Source organism: Scyliorhinus canicula, chromosome 20, assembly GCF_902713615.1.
Source record: "Scyliorhinus canicula chromosome 20, sScyCan1.1, whole genome shotgun sequence".
NCBI lineage: Eukaryota > Metazoa > Chordata > Chondrichthyes > Carcharhiniformes > Scyliorhinidae > Scyliorhinus > Scyliorhinus canicula.
In genome coordinates this window covers 19,114,941-19,128,858 of record NC_052165.1, presented here as the reverse complement: position 1 = coordinate 19,128,858, position 13,918 = coordinate 19,114,941, and the positions used below count along the sequence as shown (strand labels likewise).

The following is a 13,918-nucleotide window of genomic DNA, read 5'->3' as shown; positions in this document are numbered from 1 at the left end:
ATATATTCAAGGATTCTTTGGGAGGCAAGGGATGAGATTGCAGAGCCTTTGGGTCCTCACTGTCCACGGGGATAGTGCCAGAGGACTGGAGAGTGGCAAATGTTGTTCCTCTTTCCAAGAAAGGGAATAGGAATGACCCTGGTAATTATAGGCCAGTTTGTCTTACTTCGGTGGTCGGTAAGTTAATGGAAAAGGTCCTGAAGGATAGGATTTATGACCATTTGGAAACATAGAACATAGAACATAGAACGATACAGCGCAGTACAGGCCCTTCGGCCCTCGATGTTGCACCGACATGGAAAAAAAAACTAAAGGCCATCTAACCTACACTATGCCCTTATCATCCATATGCTTATCCAATAAATTTTTAAATGCCCTCAATGTTGGCGAGTTCACTACTGTTGCAGGTAGGGCATTCCACGGCCTCACCACTCTTTGCGTAAAAAACCCACCTCTGACCTCTGTCCTATATCTATTACCCCTCAATTTAAGGCTATGTCCCCTCGTGCTAGCCACCTCCATCCGCGGGAGAAGGCTCTCGCTGTCCACCCTATCTAACCCTCTGATCATTTTGTATGCCTCTATTAAGTCACCTCTTAACCTTCTTCTCTCTAACGAAAACAACCTCAAGTCCATCAGCCTTTCCTCATAAGATTTTCCCTCCATACCAGGCAACATCCTGGTAAATCTCCTCTGCACCCGTTCCAAAGCTTCCACGTCCTTCCTATAATGAGGCGACCAGAACTGTACGCAATACTCCAAATGCGGCCGTACTAGAGTTTTGTACAACTGCAACATGATCTCATGGCTCCGGAACTCAATCCCTCTACCAATAAAGGCCAACACACCATAGGCCTTCTTCACAACCCTATCAACCTGGGTGGCAACTTTCAGGGATCTATGTACATGGACACCGAGATCCCTCTGCTCATCCACACTGCCAAGAATTTTACCATTAGCCAAATATTCCACATTTCTGTTATTCTTTCCAAAGTGAATCACCTCACACTTCTCCACATTAAACTCCATTTGCCACCTCTCAGCCCAGCTCTGCAGCTTATCTATGTCCCTCTGTAACCTGCAACATCCTTCCGCACTGTCTACAACTCCACCGACTTTAGTGTCGTCTGCAAATTTACTCACCCATCCTTCTGCGCCCTCCTCTAGGTCATTTATAAAAATGACAAACAGCAACGGCCCCAGAACAGATCCTTGTGGTACGCCACTCGTAACTGAACTCCATTCTGAACATTTCCCATCAACTACCACTCTCTGTCTTCTTTCAACTAGCCAATTTCTGATCCACATCTCTAAATCACCCTCAATCCCCAGCCTTCGTATTTTCTGCAATAGCCGACCGTGGGGAACCTTATCAAACGCTTTACTGAAATCCATATACACCACATCAACTGCTCTACCCTCGTCTACGTGTTCAGTCACCTTCTCAAAGAACTCGATAAGGTTTGTGAGGCATGACCTACCCTTCACAAAACCATGCTGACTGTCCCTAATCATATTATTCCTATCTAGATGATTATAAATCGTATCTTTTATAATCCTCTCCAAGACTTTACCCACCACAGACGTTAGGCTCACCGGCCTATAGTTACCGGGGTTATCTCTACTCCCATTCTTGAACAAAGGGACCACATTTGCTATCCTCCAGTCCTCTGGCACTATTCCTGTAGCCAATGATGACCTAAAAATCAAAGCCAAAGGCTCAGCAATCTCTTCCCTGGCTTCCCAGAGAATCCTAGGATAAATCCCATCCGGCCCTGGGGACTTATCTATTTTCACCTTGTCCAGAATTGCCAACACTTCTTCCCTACGCACCTCAATGCCATCTATTCTAGATGCAGCTTAATCCGGGATAGTCAACACGGATTCGCGAAGGGTAAGTCTTGCCTCACAAATTTGATTGAATTCTTTGAGGAGGTAACTAAGTGTGTAGATGAAGGTAGAGCGGTTGATGTCATACACATGGATTTTAGTAAGGCATTTGATCAGGTTCCCCATGGTCGGCTCATGAAGAAAGTAAGGAGGAGCAAAATTCTCCAACCCCACGCAGGGTCCGAGAATCGCCTGGGGGCGCCTAAAATCCCGCCCCCGCCGTGGCAGAGATTCTCCTCCACCCGGGAAGTGGCGGGGGCAGGAACTCGCCCCGCCGATCGGAGAGGCCCCTGCGGTGATTCTCCGGCCCGTATGGGCCGAAGTCCCGCCGCTGGGAGGCCACTCCCGCCGCCGAAGTTTAAACCACCTCTGGAACGGCGGGCTCAGCGGCGCGAGCGGGCCCCGGGGGGGCGGGGGGGCGATCGAACCCCGGGGGGTGCCCCCACGGTGGCCTGGCCCGCGATCGGGGCCCCCCACTCAGACTGCAGGCTAGTGCCCTGGCTGCACTTTCTCCTTCCGCGGCCGCCACAGCCTCCGCCATGGCGGAAGCGGAAGAGAACCCCGCATCGCGCATGCGCCGGCAGTGGCGTCAGCGGCCAGCAGTGACGTCAGCGGCCAGCTGCCGCTAACGTCACTGCCAGCGCATGCGCGGACCGGCGAAAGCCTTTCGGCCAGCGGGGGCGCCGGTTTTTTGCGCCAGTCTTCTGGTGCTAACCGCTCCGGCGTGGGGCTGGCCCCCAAAGGTGGGGAGAATTCCCCACCTTTGGGGAGGCGCGACCCCTGAGTGGTTGGCGCCACTCCCCTACTCCGGGACCCTCCGTCACGCCGGGTAGGGGAGAATGCCGCCCGAGGTGTGGGATAGAGGTAACTGGCTATCACATAGAAGACAGAGGGTGGTGGTGGATGGAAAATGTTCAGACTGGAGACCAGTTACCAGCGGTGTACCACAGTGCTGGGTCCTCTGCTATTTGTGATTTTTTCAATGACTTGAGGGAGGGTGCTGGATGGTGGGTCAGTAAATTTGCTGATGACACCAACATTGGTGGAGTATTGGTTGAGGTGGAGGGCTGTTGTAGGCTGCAAAGAGACATTGCTAGGATGCAGAGCTGGGCCGAAAAATGGCAGAAGTAGTTTAACCCTGATAAGTGCGAGGGGATTCATTTCGGTAGAAAAAATTTGAATGCGGATTACAGGGTCAATGGCAGGGTTTTGAGGAATGTGGAGGAACAGAGAGATCTTGGGGTTCATGTCCACAGATCTCTGAATGACCACATTTGGAGTATTGTGTGCAGTTCTGGTCACCTCATTATAGGAAGGTTATTGCAGGATAGGTCTTATGAGGAATGGCTGAGGGAGCTAGGCCTTTTCTCTTTGGAGCGGAGGAGGATGAGAGGCGACTTAATAGAGGTTTATAAGATGACGAGGGGGATAGATACAGTGGACGTTCAGAGACTATTTCCTCGGGTGGATGTAGCTGTTACAAGGGGGCTTAACTATAAGGTTCAGGGTGGGAGATATAGGAAGGATGTCTGAGGTAGGTTCTTTACAGAGAGTAGTTAGTGTGTGGAATGGACTGCCTGCTGTGATAGTGGAGTCGGACACTTTAGGAACTTTCAAGCGGTTATTGGATAGGCACATGGAGCACACCAGAATGACAGGGAGTAGGATAGATTGATCTTGGTTTCGGACAATGCTCGGCACAACATCGAGGGCCGAAGGGCTTGTTCTGTGCTATACTGTTCTATGTTCTATAAAATGCATTGATTTAGCACTTTATCACACCATCACAACCTTTCAAATCATTTCACGCAATAACTCGAATATCAATTTGCATACAGATACACAGTTTTGTGATGTGAATTAACACATACTCACATAGATTGCATAAATTAATTTATTTTTGACTAATGGCAGGATTTTCTAGTCCGCAGTGTGCGGGACCCACCGTGGGAGATTCGGCAGCCCTGCCAAAAACCCTTCCACTTTCAGCAAGACCGGATGATCCAGGTGACGGGCGGAGCTGAAAACTCCTGCCCTGGGAAAAGCTCACCGTCTCTTCAGCTTCGATTGGACTCCAGATTGGGTCATTGAGAGGGAAGTACATGGTGTTAAATTATCGTCTCATTAATGTTCAAGTGAGAATTTCGGAATGAAATGTCATACAAAAAATATAAATTTCATAATCCCCAAATGATCCAACATGCAACTGAGCCACACAAGCCAGAAAAAATACCGGGCGGGATTCTCCGACCCCCCCCCCCCCCCCCCGTCGGGTCGGAGAATCGCCGGGGGCAGCGTGAATCCAGCCCCGCCAGCCGCCGAATTCTCTGGCACCGGAGATTCGGGGGCGGGCGGGAATTGTGCCGCGCCGTTCGGCGGCCGCTCGCAGCGACCACCCCCCCCCCCCCCCCCCCCCCCCTTCCCAGGCGATTCTCCGGCCCACGATGGGCTGAAGTCCCGCTGGTTCTTTGCCAGTCCCACCGGCGTAAATTAGACTAGATCCCTTACTGGCGGGACCTAGCGGGCTCCGGGGGGGGGGGGGGGGGGGGGGGGGGATCTGGCCCCTGGGGGGGTGCCGCCACGGTGGCCTGGCCCCCAATTGGGGCCCATCAATCCGCGGGCGGGCCTGTACCAGGAGGACACTCTTTTCCTATGCGTTGGCCAGGTCAGCCTCCGCGATGCTGTGGTGATGACGTCAGCTGCCACTGACGCTCCCGCGCATGCGCGGACCCATGCCGGCCAGCGGCGTCCTTTCGGCCCCGACTGGCGTGGCGCCAAAGGCCTTCCACGCCAGCTGGCGGGGCGCAAACCACTCCAGTGCCGGCCTAGCCACTCCGTCCCGCCAGGACCCCCTGCCCACCAAGTTCGATCCTGTCTGGAATTAGCTGCAGCAACAAATGGGCAGATAGTGGTTGTAATTCCAAGCGGGGACCTATGGGGTGGAAATGATTATCTTCCCCGTCGTCCTTGGGGAGTATGAGCTCCTCCGCTAGAAGTGGGGGATCCCTATTAAAGTAAGGTACCCACCACAGCAGGAACCCACTAGGGAGTTACCAGGTACTGTATATCTCGCATTGTCAATAAAACTATGTTTCTTTTTTTTGGACCCGGTGTTACCTCCCCCATATCCTTATTAGGGTGGTGTAGCGGACATGTCGCTACACCACTACGGAAGCTGGCAGAATTTAAATTCAATTCCAAAAAATATGGGGCGGAATTCTCCACTCCCCATGTGGCGTGGCAGAATTGTGGGAGGGCCTCCCGACATTTTTCACGACCCCTGGCGCCCCCAGCGATTCTCTCCCCCCCCCCCCCCCTCAGAAAAATCGGCGCTCGCCGTTTTTCACGACAAACGGAGATTCTCCGAGCCCGATAGGCCGAGCGGCCGGCCCTTCACGCCCGTTTCACCACAGCAGCAAACACACCTGGTCGCTACATTCGTGAAACGGGCGCCAGATGCCCGTTTGGGGCATCTAGGGGCTCGATTGGCACGACAGCACCATGACTGTGCTCGGGAGGGGACAGGTCGCGATCGGTGCCCACCGATCGTCGGGCCAGCGTCCAAAACGGACGCACTCTTTCCCCTCCACCGCCCGGCAAGATCAAGCCGCCACGTCTTGCCGAGCGGCTGAGGAGAAAGACGGCCACCGCGCATGTGCTGTTCGCGCCGTCTGCGCGATGAAGTCATCCGCACATGCGCGGTTTGGAACCGGCAACTCACGCATGCGCGGATGACCTCACAAATGCTCCGTTTTGTGCGTCATTTCCAGTGCGACGAGGTCGCGGCCGGGAAAGACGGAGGCCCACTCCCTACCCCCCGGGTGGGGGTGAATTAGGTGCGGGGAGCGGGCCCCGAGGCCGTCGTGAACCTCGGCCGATTTCACGACGGTCATCCCGACTTTTATCAGGAGCGGAGAATACGGCCTATGGAATTGAAAGTTTGTCTCAGTAACGGTGACCACAAAACCATCACTGATTGGAGTAAAAATACATTTGCTTCACTCACTCCCTCGAGGGGAGGAAATCAGTCATCCTTACCTGTTCTGGCCTACAGCTGACCCCAGACCGACCACAATGTCACTGACTCCTTCCTCTGAAATGGCCTAGCAACCCACTTATTTCGCAGGTGATTCAGGATGGGCAACAAATGCAGGCCTTGCCAGAAACACCCACATCCCCGGAAAGGATCAAGGACACAAAAAAGCAATTTTGTGATTTGGGAGAAATAATTTGTCAGACTCTGACCCACTCTTCGATTCAGCTTTGGAAAGGTGTGTGGGGGCATTTGCAAGACAGCAGCTGGAATTCTTGTACGACAGAAAACGGCCTTGAAGGTGCTTCGCAGAAATGTCAAAATCCCGGATGGTGAGGAGAAGCCGTTAACAGGAGTGACCAAATATTTGTTCACAAAGGTGTGAGTCTTATGTCAAAATGTCAGCAGTTTGAATTTGATACTCACCATGTTATGTCGATTGTAAATTATTACTTTATCTGGCCTGTGCTGAGCATGCTCCAAAGCTTTTTCCAGCAACGGGATATACTCAACCCTTCTCCCCGGCTCAATTCCAAATGACGACGTCACAATCAGCTTCGGCTGGAAAATAAATCAAGACGCAATTCAAGGAATGATAAGCAAAGGACGGGAATGAACTAAAATGAAACAGAGTCCCGTGTTGAGCACATTTAGCCGGGTGTTTCCTGGCAAGGCGCCCCGATCTCTGCACCCCAGTGCTGCTACCAGGGCACCCTGGCAGTGTCACCTGGGCAACCTAGAGGCATCAGGGGTGCTAGGGTACCACCCTACCCAGAGTCCAACCACCCAGGGGCCCCGATCGTCTGGGAGACCTCCCCAAGAGGCCGGAATTGAACCCCGGTCCCTGGAGCTGTGAGGCAGCTGTGCTAACCACTGTGCCACCCAAAACGAAAAGGACTAAAGCAGGGGTGGGGCAAACTTTTCTGTGCAAGGGCCACATTCAGAAATTCACAATTTTAAAGGGCCACATAGTATATTAAGTAAAATAATTAATATTTAAAATAGCCAAAATAAAAGGTTTTTAAAGAAAAAAAAAGCAATTAATTTTTATTAATTAATATTTTAAAGTAGAAACTTTACATGAAACACATTTATTTGAAAAACAAAGTAACTCAGTTTAAAGAAAAAAAAGCAATTCATTTTTATTAATTAATATTTTAAAGTAGAAACTTCACATGAAACACGTTGTGCCGAGCAATGATCACCCCTACTCAAGTCAACGTATCCACCCTATACCAGTAACCCAACAGCCCCCACCATTAACCTTCATTTTTTTTTTAATGACTTGATCTTGGTGGGCCACATAAAGACCTTTGGCGGGCCGCATGCGGCCCGCGAGCCGTAGTTTGCCCACCCCTGGACTAAAGTACGGATGGACACTACAAGTAATAATACTGACCTATCAGGCACTATGATAACATAATTTACAATTCAATCCCTTACTGTGCTCCCCATCCAAATGGATTGGCTTTTCTCGTAATCTGGCGAACAAATGTTAACATAACACTACAGCTGTCATCAGAATTTAGTTCCAAATTGTGGCCCAGATTTTGAGTCCACAATTTGGTTACACGGGGTGGAATCTTGATGTCCCACATGATGGGTAGGATTTTCCAGTCCTTACTGCCAGCAGGAGCTTCTGGTCCCAGCAAACAGCCCCCCGTCCCCCACCGCCCCACTCCCCCTCCCAACCCCGTGGCGGTGTCCCCGGCGACGGGACAGGTGAGCTACACAAACCGCCGTGGACATCAGCGGGGCTGCAAGATCCCACTGGAGGCCAGTGGAGAGTCGGTTCGCCGCCGCAAAACACGTCATGGGACGGGGTCAGAAAATCCCACCCTATATTTTCATCAATCGTTACTAATTTTACCTTTGCATGGTTAATGCGGGTAGAGAGCTCCTTTGATGCGAAGCCACCAAATATCAAACTGTGTATGGCTCCAATTCTAGCACAAGCCAACATTGTGTATATTGCTTGTGGGATCATTGGCATATAAATGGCAATACGATCACCCTTCTTGACACCATGCTTGACGAAGACAGCAGCCAACCGTGAAACCTACAGTATTTCAAAAACATGGAGAGGTTTTAAAAACAGAGTACCAACTATAACTTTCAGAATAAAATGGAAGTTGTGTTGCTGGAAGAAAACACCATTAAATGTTTATTCCAACCATTTCCAGTACAGCATCAATCAAATCACACTCAGCGTTCATACCTCGGTGAAACATACAAAACTGAACAAGTAGGTGTGTTTAATTTATTTGCAACTGGATACCATTTCATTAGGTTTTCCTGTTTGGGGCAGTAAATCCTGCAAATCTTTAAATGATCCCCTTGGATGAATGAAGGGCACACGTGTATTTTTCAAATGAGGAATTTACAGTTTAAAATTACAGCTCAAAGCACAGTCGGCAAGGAGATTAATCCCAGTTCAATCCTACTCTCTGATTCATTGTGTCAGAGCTTCATCCCACTGGTATCAAAACAGACATTATACTCTCCTGAAGAATGCTTATCCCTGACAAACAAAAGCCTGATTGTGTTGGGGGAATAACGTTACGCAATTTACTTGTACTTTTCAATTCATTTCACATATTAAGATTCCATGAAAGAAAATTGCAATTTAAACATTCCTCGCGACCAGAGGGAGTAGCTGAGGCGAGTACATAGATACATTCAAGAAGAAACTAGATAAGCAAATGGAAGTAAAAATGATAGAAACAAAGGCTGATTGGCTTAGATGAAAAGGAGTGGAATGAGGCACGTGTGGAGCACAAGCACAGATTTGTTGGCCTGAACAGTCTTGTCTCCATGTTGCAATTAACCTTCTAACTGTAATATTTTACAATTAGATGCTGCAAAGTGGGATCTGGAGACATGAGGGGAGCTTTCACCTGAAAAATAAGTGTGATTGTTCAGTTAGTCCGAAACAGGAACTCCACCTGCCCCAAATCGGTCCAGTTCTTAGTTTAGCAGAGACAGGACAAGGGGCAGGCAACCAATGCACTCACCAAGAGGTAGAACACAGAGTTTTGGATAAGCTTAAGTGTCTGGAGAATGGAAGATGAAAGGGTGGGACTGTTTTGGTCAATTAAGTCTGAGAGTAACAAAAGCATGGGTGATTTGCATCTGAGTCAACACCCTACCCACAGGATCTATGGAATTGTTGCAATATTGACTTATACCAAAAGGTGATTTTTTTTTTGTTCTTGGGATGTGGGTGGCACCATCCAGGCCAGCATTTGATGCCCATCCATAATGGCCTTTGAGTAGATGAAGGTGGAGCAGCTTTCTTGAACAGCTACAAAACATATCAATTTACAGTGAAAGAGGCCATTCGGCACATCAGTACGCACCGGCCTTTGGAAAGAACACCCCCCACTTGAGGCCAGACTTCCACCCCATCCCCGGAACCCAACCCAACTAAGGGACAATTTAACATGGCAAATCCACCTAACCTGCACATCATTGGACTGTGCTTTGTGGGAGGCTATTCCAGGGTTTTGACCCAGCAACAGTGAAGTAACAGCAATATATTTCAGGATAGGGGCAGCACGATGGCGCAGTGGTTAGCTCTGCTGCCTCACGACACCGCGATCCCAGGTTCGATCCCGGCTCTGGGCCACTGTCCGTGTGGAGTTTGCACATTCTCCCTGTGTTTGCATGGGTTTCGCCCCCACAACCCAAAAATGTGAAGGGAAGGTGGATTGGCCACGCTAAATTGCCCCTTGTTTGGAAAAAAATGAATTGGTACTCCAAATTTATAAAAAGATAAACATGTATATTTGTATATATAGGATGGCGAGTGACTTGGAGGGGAACGTCAAAGTGGCGGTACCCCTATTTCTTTGCTGCCCTTGTCCTTCTAAATAGCAGTCACGCTTTTAGGAGGTTCTGTCTGAGGAAGTTTGGTAGGTTCCTACAGTGTATCCTGCAGATGGTACACACGGCTGCCACTGTGCATCAGTGGTGGAGGGAACAAATGTTTGTAGATGGGGTGCCAATCAAGCGGGCTGCTTTGTCCTCAATGATGTCAAACTGGTGTTGCTGGAGATGCAGTCATCCAGGCAAGGGGAGAGTATTCCATCACACTCCTGACTTGTGCCTTGGAGATGGTGGACAGGCTTTGGGGAGTCAGGAGGCGAGTTACTCGCTGCAGGATTCCTCGCTTCTGGCCTGCTCTTGGGAGTCAGAACATTTGTATGACTAGCCCAGTTCAGTCTCTTATCAATGGTGACCCCCGGGATATGACAGATTCTTTGTACATTTTTTGACTTGGAAGGTGGCGAAAGGGACATAATATGTGCTGGAGTTTTAGGAAAGGCTGATGGACTTGAGGTTGTTCTCGTTAGAGAGAAGAAGGTTAAGAGGTGACTTAATAGAGGCATACAAAATGATCAGAGGGTTAGATAGGGTGGACAGTGAGAGCCTTCTCCCGCGGATGGAGGTGGCTAGCACGAGGGGACATAGCCTTAGATTGAGGGGTAATAGATATAGGACAGACGTCAGAGGTAGGTTTTTTTTACGCAAAGAGTGGTGAGGCCGTGGAATGCCCTACCTGCAACAGTAGTGACCTCGTCAACATTGAGGGCATTTAAAAGTTTATTGGATAAGCATATGGATGATAATGGCATAGTGTAGGTTAGATGGCCTTTAGTTTTTGACTTCCCATGTCGGTGCAACATCGTGGGCCGAAGGGCCTGTACTGCGCTGTATCGTTCTATGTTCTATGTACAGTCCCATCACTGTGTGGGCGGGGCAGGAAAATACAACGAGCCATTCAAACATGCATCGACTTCGATGGGATTGGAAGATCATGCCCGTGGGAGGAACCATAAAACTTCGCACATGGCCTTTTACAATACCTGAAAAAGCTGCCAGCGCTCCATTTGGTTTTAAAGCATTTCACATTTAAAATTACTTTTTCTCTACATTATAGCAACACTAAAAATGGATTGGAATAAACTGCTGATGGAGGTAGAGTTTGAGATTCCACAAATTTGTAATTTTTATGTAAAGGACAAATGCCTAACAGCTGTGCAACAAGCCATTCAGCCCATCGAGTCTGCACCGGCTCCTGGAAAGAGCACCCTACCCAAGATCAACACCTCCACCCTATCCCCATAACCCAGTAACCCCACCCAACACTAAGGGCAATTTTGGACACTAAGGGCAATTTATCACGGCCAATCCACCTAACCTGCACATCTTTGGAATGTGGGAGGAAACCGGAGCACCTGGAGGAAACCCACGCACACACAGGGAGGATGTGCAGACTCCGCACAGACAGTGACCCAAGCCGGAATCGAACCTGGGACCCTGGAGCTGTGAAGCAATTGTGCTATCCACAATGCTACCCTGCTGCCCTCACGGACTGCCGTGCTGGTTAGGTTCGAGCCAATTATTCTTAGTCAAGGCTCTGCTGGTAGTTTACAATCCTCATTAGTAGCCGTCACAAATCAGGAAACCTCACACTTCACATTCTGTCCAGTTTTCCACTGCATTTCTACTCGAGTGTGGGGCTAAGTCAGGCGTGAACCACAGGCATTCACAAACCCTATTTAAATGGAAATAAGGCTGTGCACTAAACTTCAGGATGTCACACATGCCATGGATTTCCTTACCCTGCAACTAATCTCCATTATAAGATGGGTGCATGTCAGTAAAACACACCTGGTCAAATCTCTCTCAAAGCAATATTGATGTGATTTTATTGAGTACTGAAGACTTCTTTTTCCTTTTTCAGTGATCATTTCTTGGGCATGTGTTTATTTTTCTCTACCATTTTCCCTCTTTGGGGAAGCCTTCAGCTGAAATGTGCACTTCCTGGACTCCTGGTAATTTCTGGGTGGGATTCTCCAGCCTCCCAGTGCGTGTTTCTCGGCGGCAGGAGGCAGCGCCCCATTCGCTGGTTGCGCGATTCCCCAGCTCCGGAGGGATTCCCAGCTCCTGCTAATGGGAATTGCCATCGAAGCCGCCGGCGGGAAACCCACAGGCGGGGGTGCGCTGCCGGTGAGACCAGAGAATCCCGTCGCCAGCGAATGGCTGGAGAATTCCGGCCTCAGTTAAGAGTCATAATTAACAAAGTAGGAAGGACGGGAATCATTTTGACTGTCTTCATAATGCTACAAGAATCTGTAAGGGTCCTTCATGTTTGTTCCTTGCTTTCCCCTTTTAGCTTTTTGCCGTTACATTTTTGATTCATGGATGGTGAATGGACATGTGTCTTTAAGGCAAGTGCCCTGTGCCTTTAATTCAAGCAGAGGACACTGTGCTCGTCTGTTCTGGTTCATACTGGAGTTGTGCACTGACCGGCACCAATGACAGAGATTGACTGGGACTCGTTTGTTTGATTTTGCTGGTGGCCAATGAATTGGTCCAAAAGGCTGTGCTCTGCCAGGAAACAGGTGGCGATTGGATCTGATCCCATCGGAATGTTTCTCAGAGCTCCAAGGATGGAGTTTGGTTGCAGTTTTGCTCTGGACGGCCCCAGGGAAGGTCCTGCCATCCTCTCCTCTCAGCTTTCTACAGAAAGGCTGTGCTTCTGAACTGGTAGAGAGCCTGGATGAATCCGTTTACAGGCAGAGTCCAGAACCGACCAGCTCTCTCCGAAAAAGGCAAAAGGCAGAACCGAACAATTCTCTCTTAAGGAAAGATAGGGGCCTGAATGTGAATCTCGAGCTGAATGCCCAAATTAATGAGAAGTGTCTCTCCAGAAAGCTTGCTGCCAGTGAGTACTATATGTTTTCTAAACTGCGACGCCCCTGAAAGGACTCTGCTCAGGAGACGATTAGTGGCTGCAAACCAGAGACTCTAGTCTGAAAGCATGCAGTGAAGTAAGTGTGCTAAGGAACCACTGTCCTAAGCATCCAAAGCAAAGACTCTTATCTTTTGACTTTCATTCCTTATTATTTTCCATCCCTTCCCCCTGCCCCCCCCCCCCCGTGTTTTTCTGCCTTGTGCTTGGTTAGAGGGTGGGACAGCTAAAGGGGTAGTAGGTATTAGTTTATTGCTATCCAGTTGCATTTGTGCATATTTCATGATAGTTCTTGGTGTAAATAATAATTGTCTTTCAACTTACAAACTTGGTGACTGTAATTATTGTACAGCTAACAGTCAAAGACTTCTGGTATTTTTATAAGAATCTTTGGTTAATTTATTTGTGTTGTGACTCCAGGAAGGTGGGGCTGGAACTGATCCCGCTCTTGTCCAGGGTGTCGTAACAAATCGGACAAGCTTGGCACAAATCAGAGGCTGAAACACCTCAGGACATATGTTCACAATAGTCAAGAAGAACATATGTTTAGAGGGCATTCACAGCTAACTGCGTATGACACAGGAGACACAGGAGACTTCACTGCCCATGCAGTAAATAAGCTATGCCATATGCTGCAGGACTATTTACAAACAGCTTCCAGGAGAGATAAGACTGTTCTTTCTTTACCATTTAGCTTGTATGAATGACATACATATGTGCAAACATATGAATTAGGAGAAGTAGGCCACTCGGCCCTTCGAACCTGCTCCACCATTCAAGAAGATCTTGTCTGATCTGATTGCAACCTCAGCTCCACATTCCTACCTAACCCCCAAAACATTTCACCCCCTTGTTAATCATGAATTAACATCCTTCCACATCACACCGATAGAAGCCAAGTGATTCCACATGTCGACCAAAATATATACACTCACAAAGAGGAAGTATATGTATTTTTTAAGTGCAAGTTTAATACATTTAATGATGGAGATGGAACATCTAATAATTTACATTGCAAAAGATGAATCTGCTGCTCTGTTAAATACCACCGACACTCGTATTTGACTTTATGGGCATGATTCAACCACCATTTTGCACCCGACGCTGATCCAGGAACGCCAGGTGAATAGTGGAAAAGTCCGAAATCGATTCACCCGGCCCTCTCCTGATGGAGAGTTCCAGATCTCGCCCAAAGGAAGGAAGGTCGTTAAGCCTGATTTGCATTCATTTCAATC

General features: G+C 48.9%; 1 protein-coding gene across 3 annotated transcripts in view; it reads right to left on the bottom strand.

Moving 5' to 3' along the window:
- Positions 1–13,918, bottom strand: part of acss3 (acyl-CoA synthetase short chain family member 3) — a 105,731-nt gene that overhangs the window by 60,690 nt on the left and 31,123 nt on the right. For all 3 annotated transcript variants that reach the window (XM_038780018.1, XM_038780019.1, XM_038780020.1), the window contains exons 3-4: positions 7,794–7,982; positions 6,350–6,484 (exon numbers count right to left, since the gene is read on the bottom strand). In XM_038780018.1, coding sequence (XP_038635946.1) covers positions 6,350–6,484; positions 7,794–7,982 — 324 coding nt within the window. The remainder of the gene's footprint in view (positions 1–6,349; positions 6,485–7,793; positions 7,983–13,918) is intronic.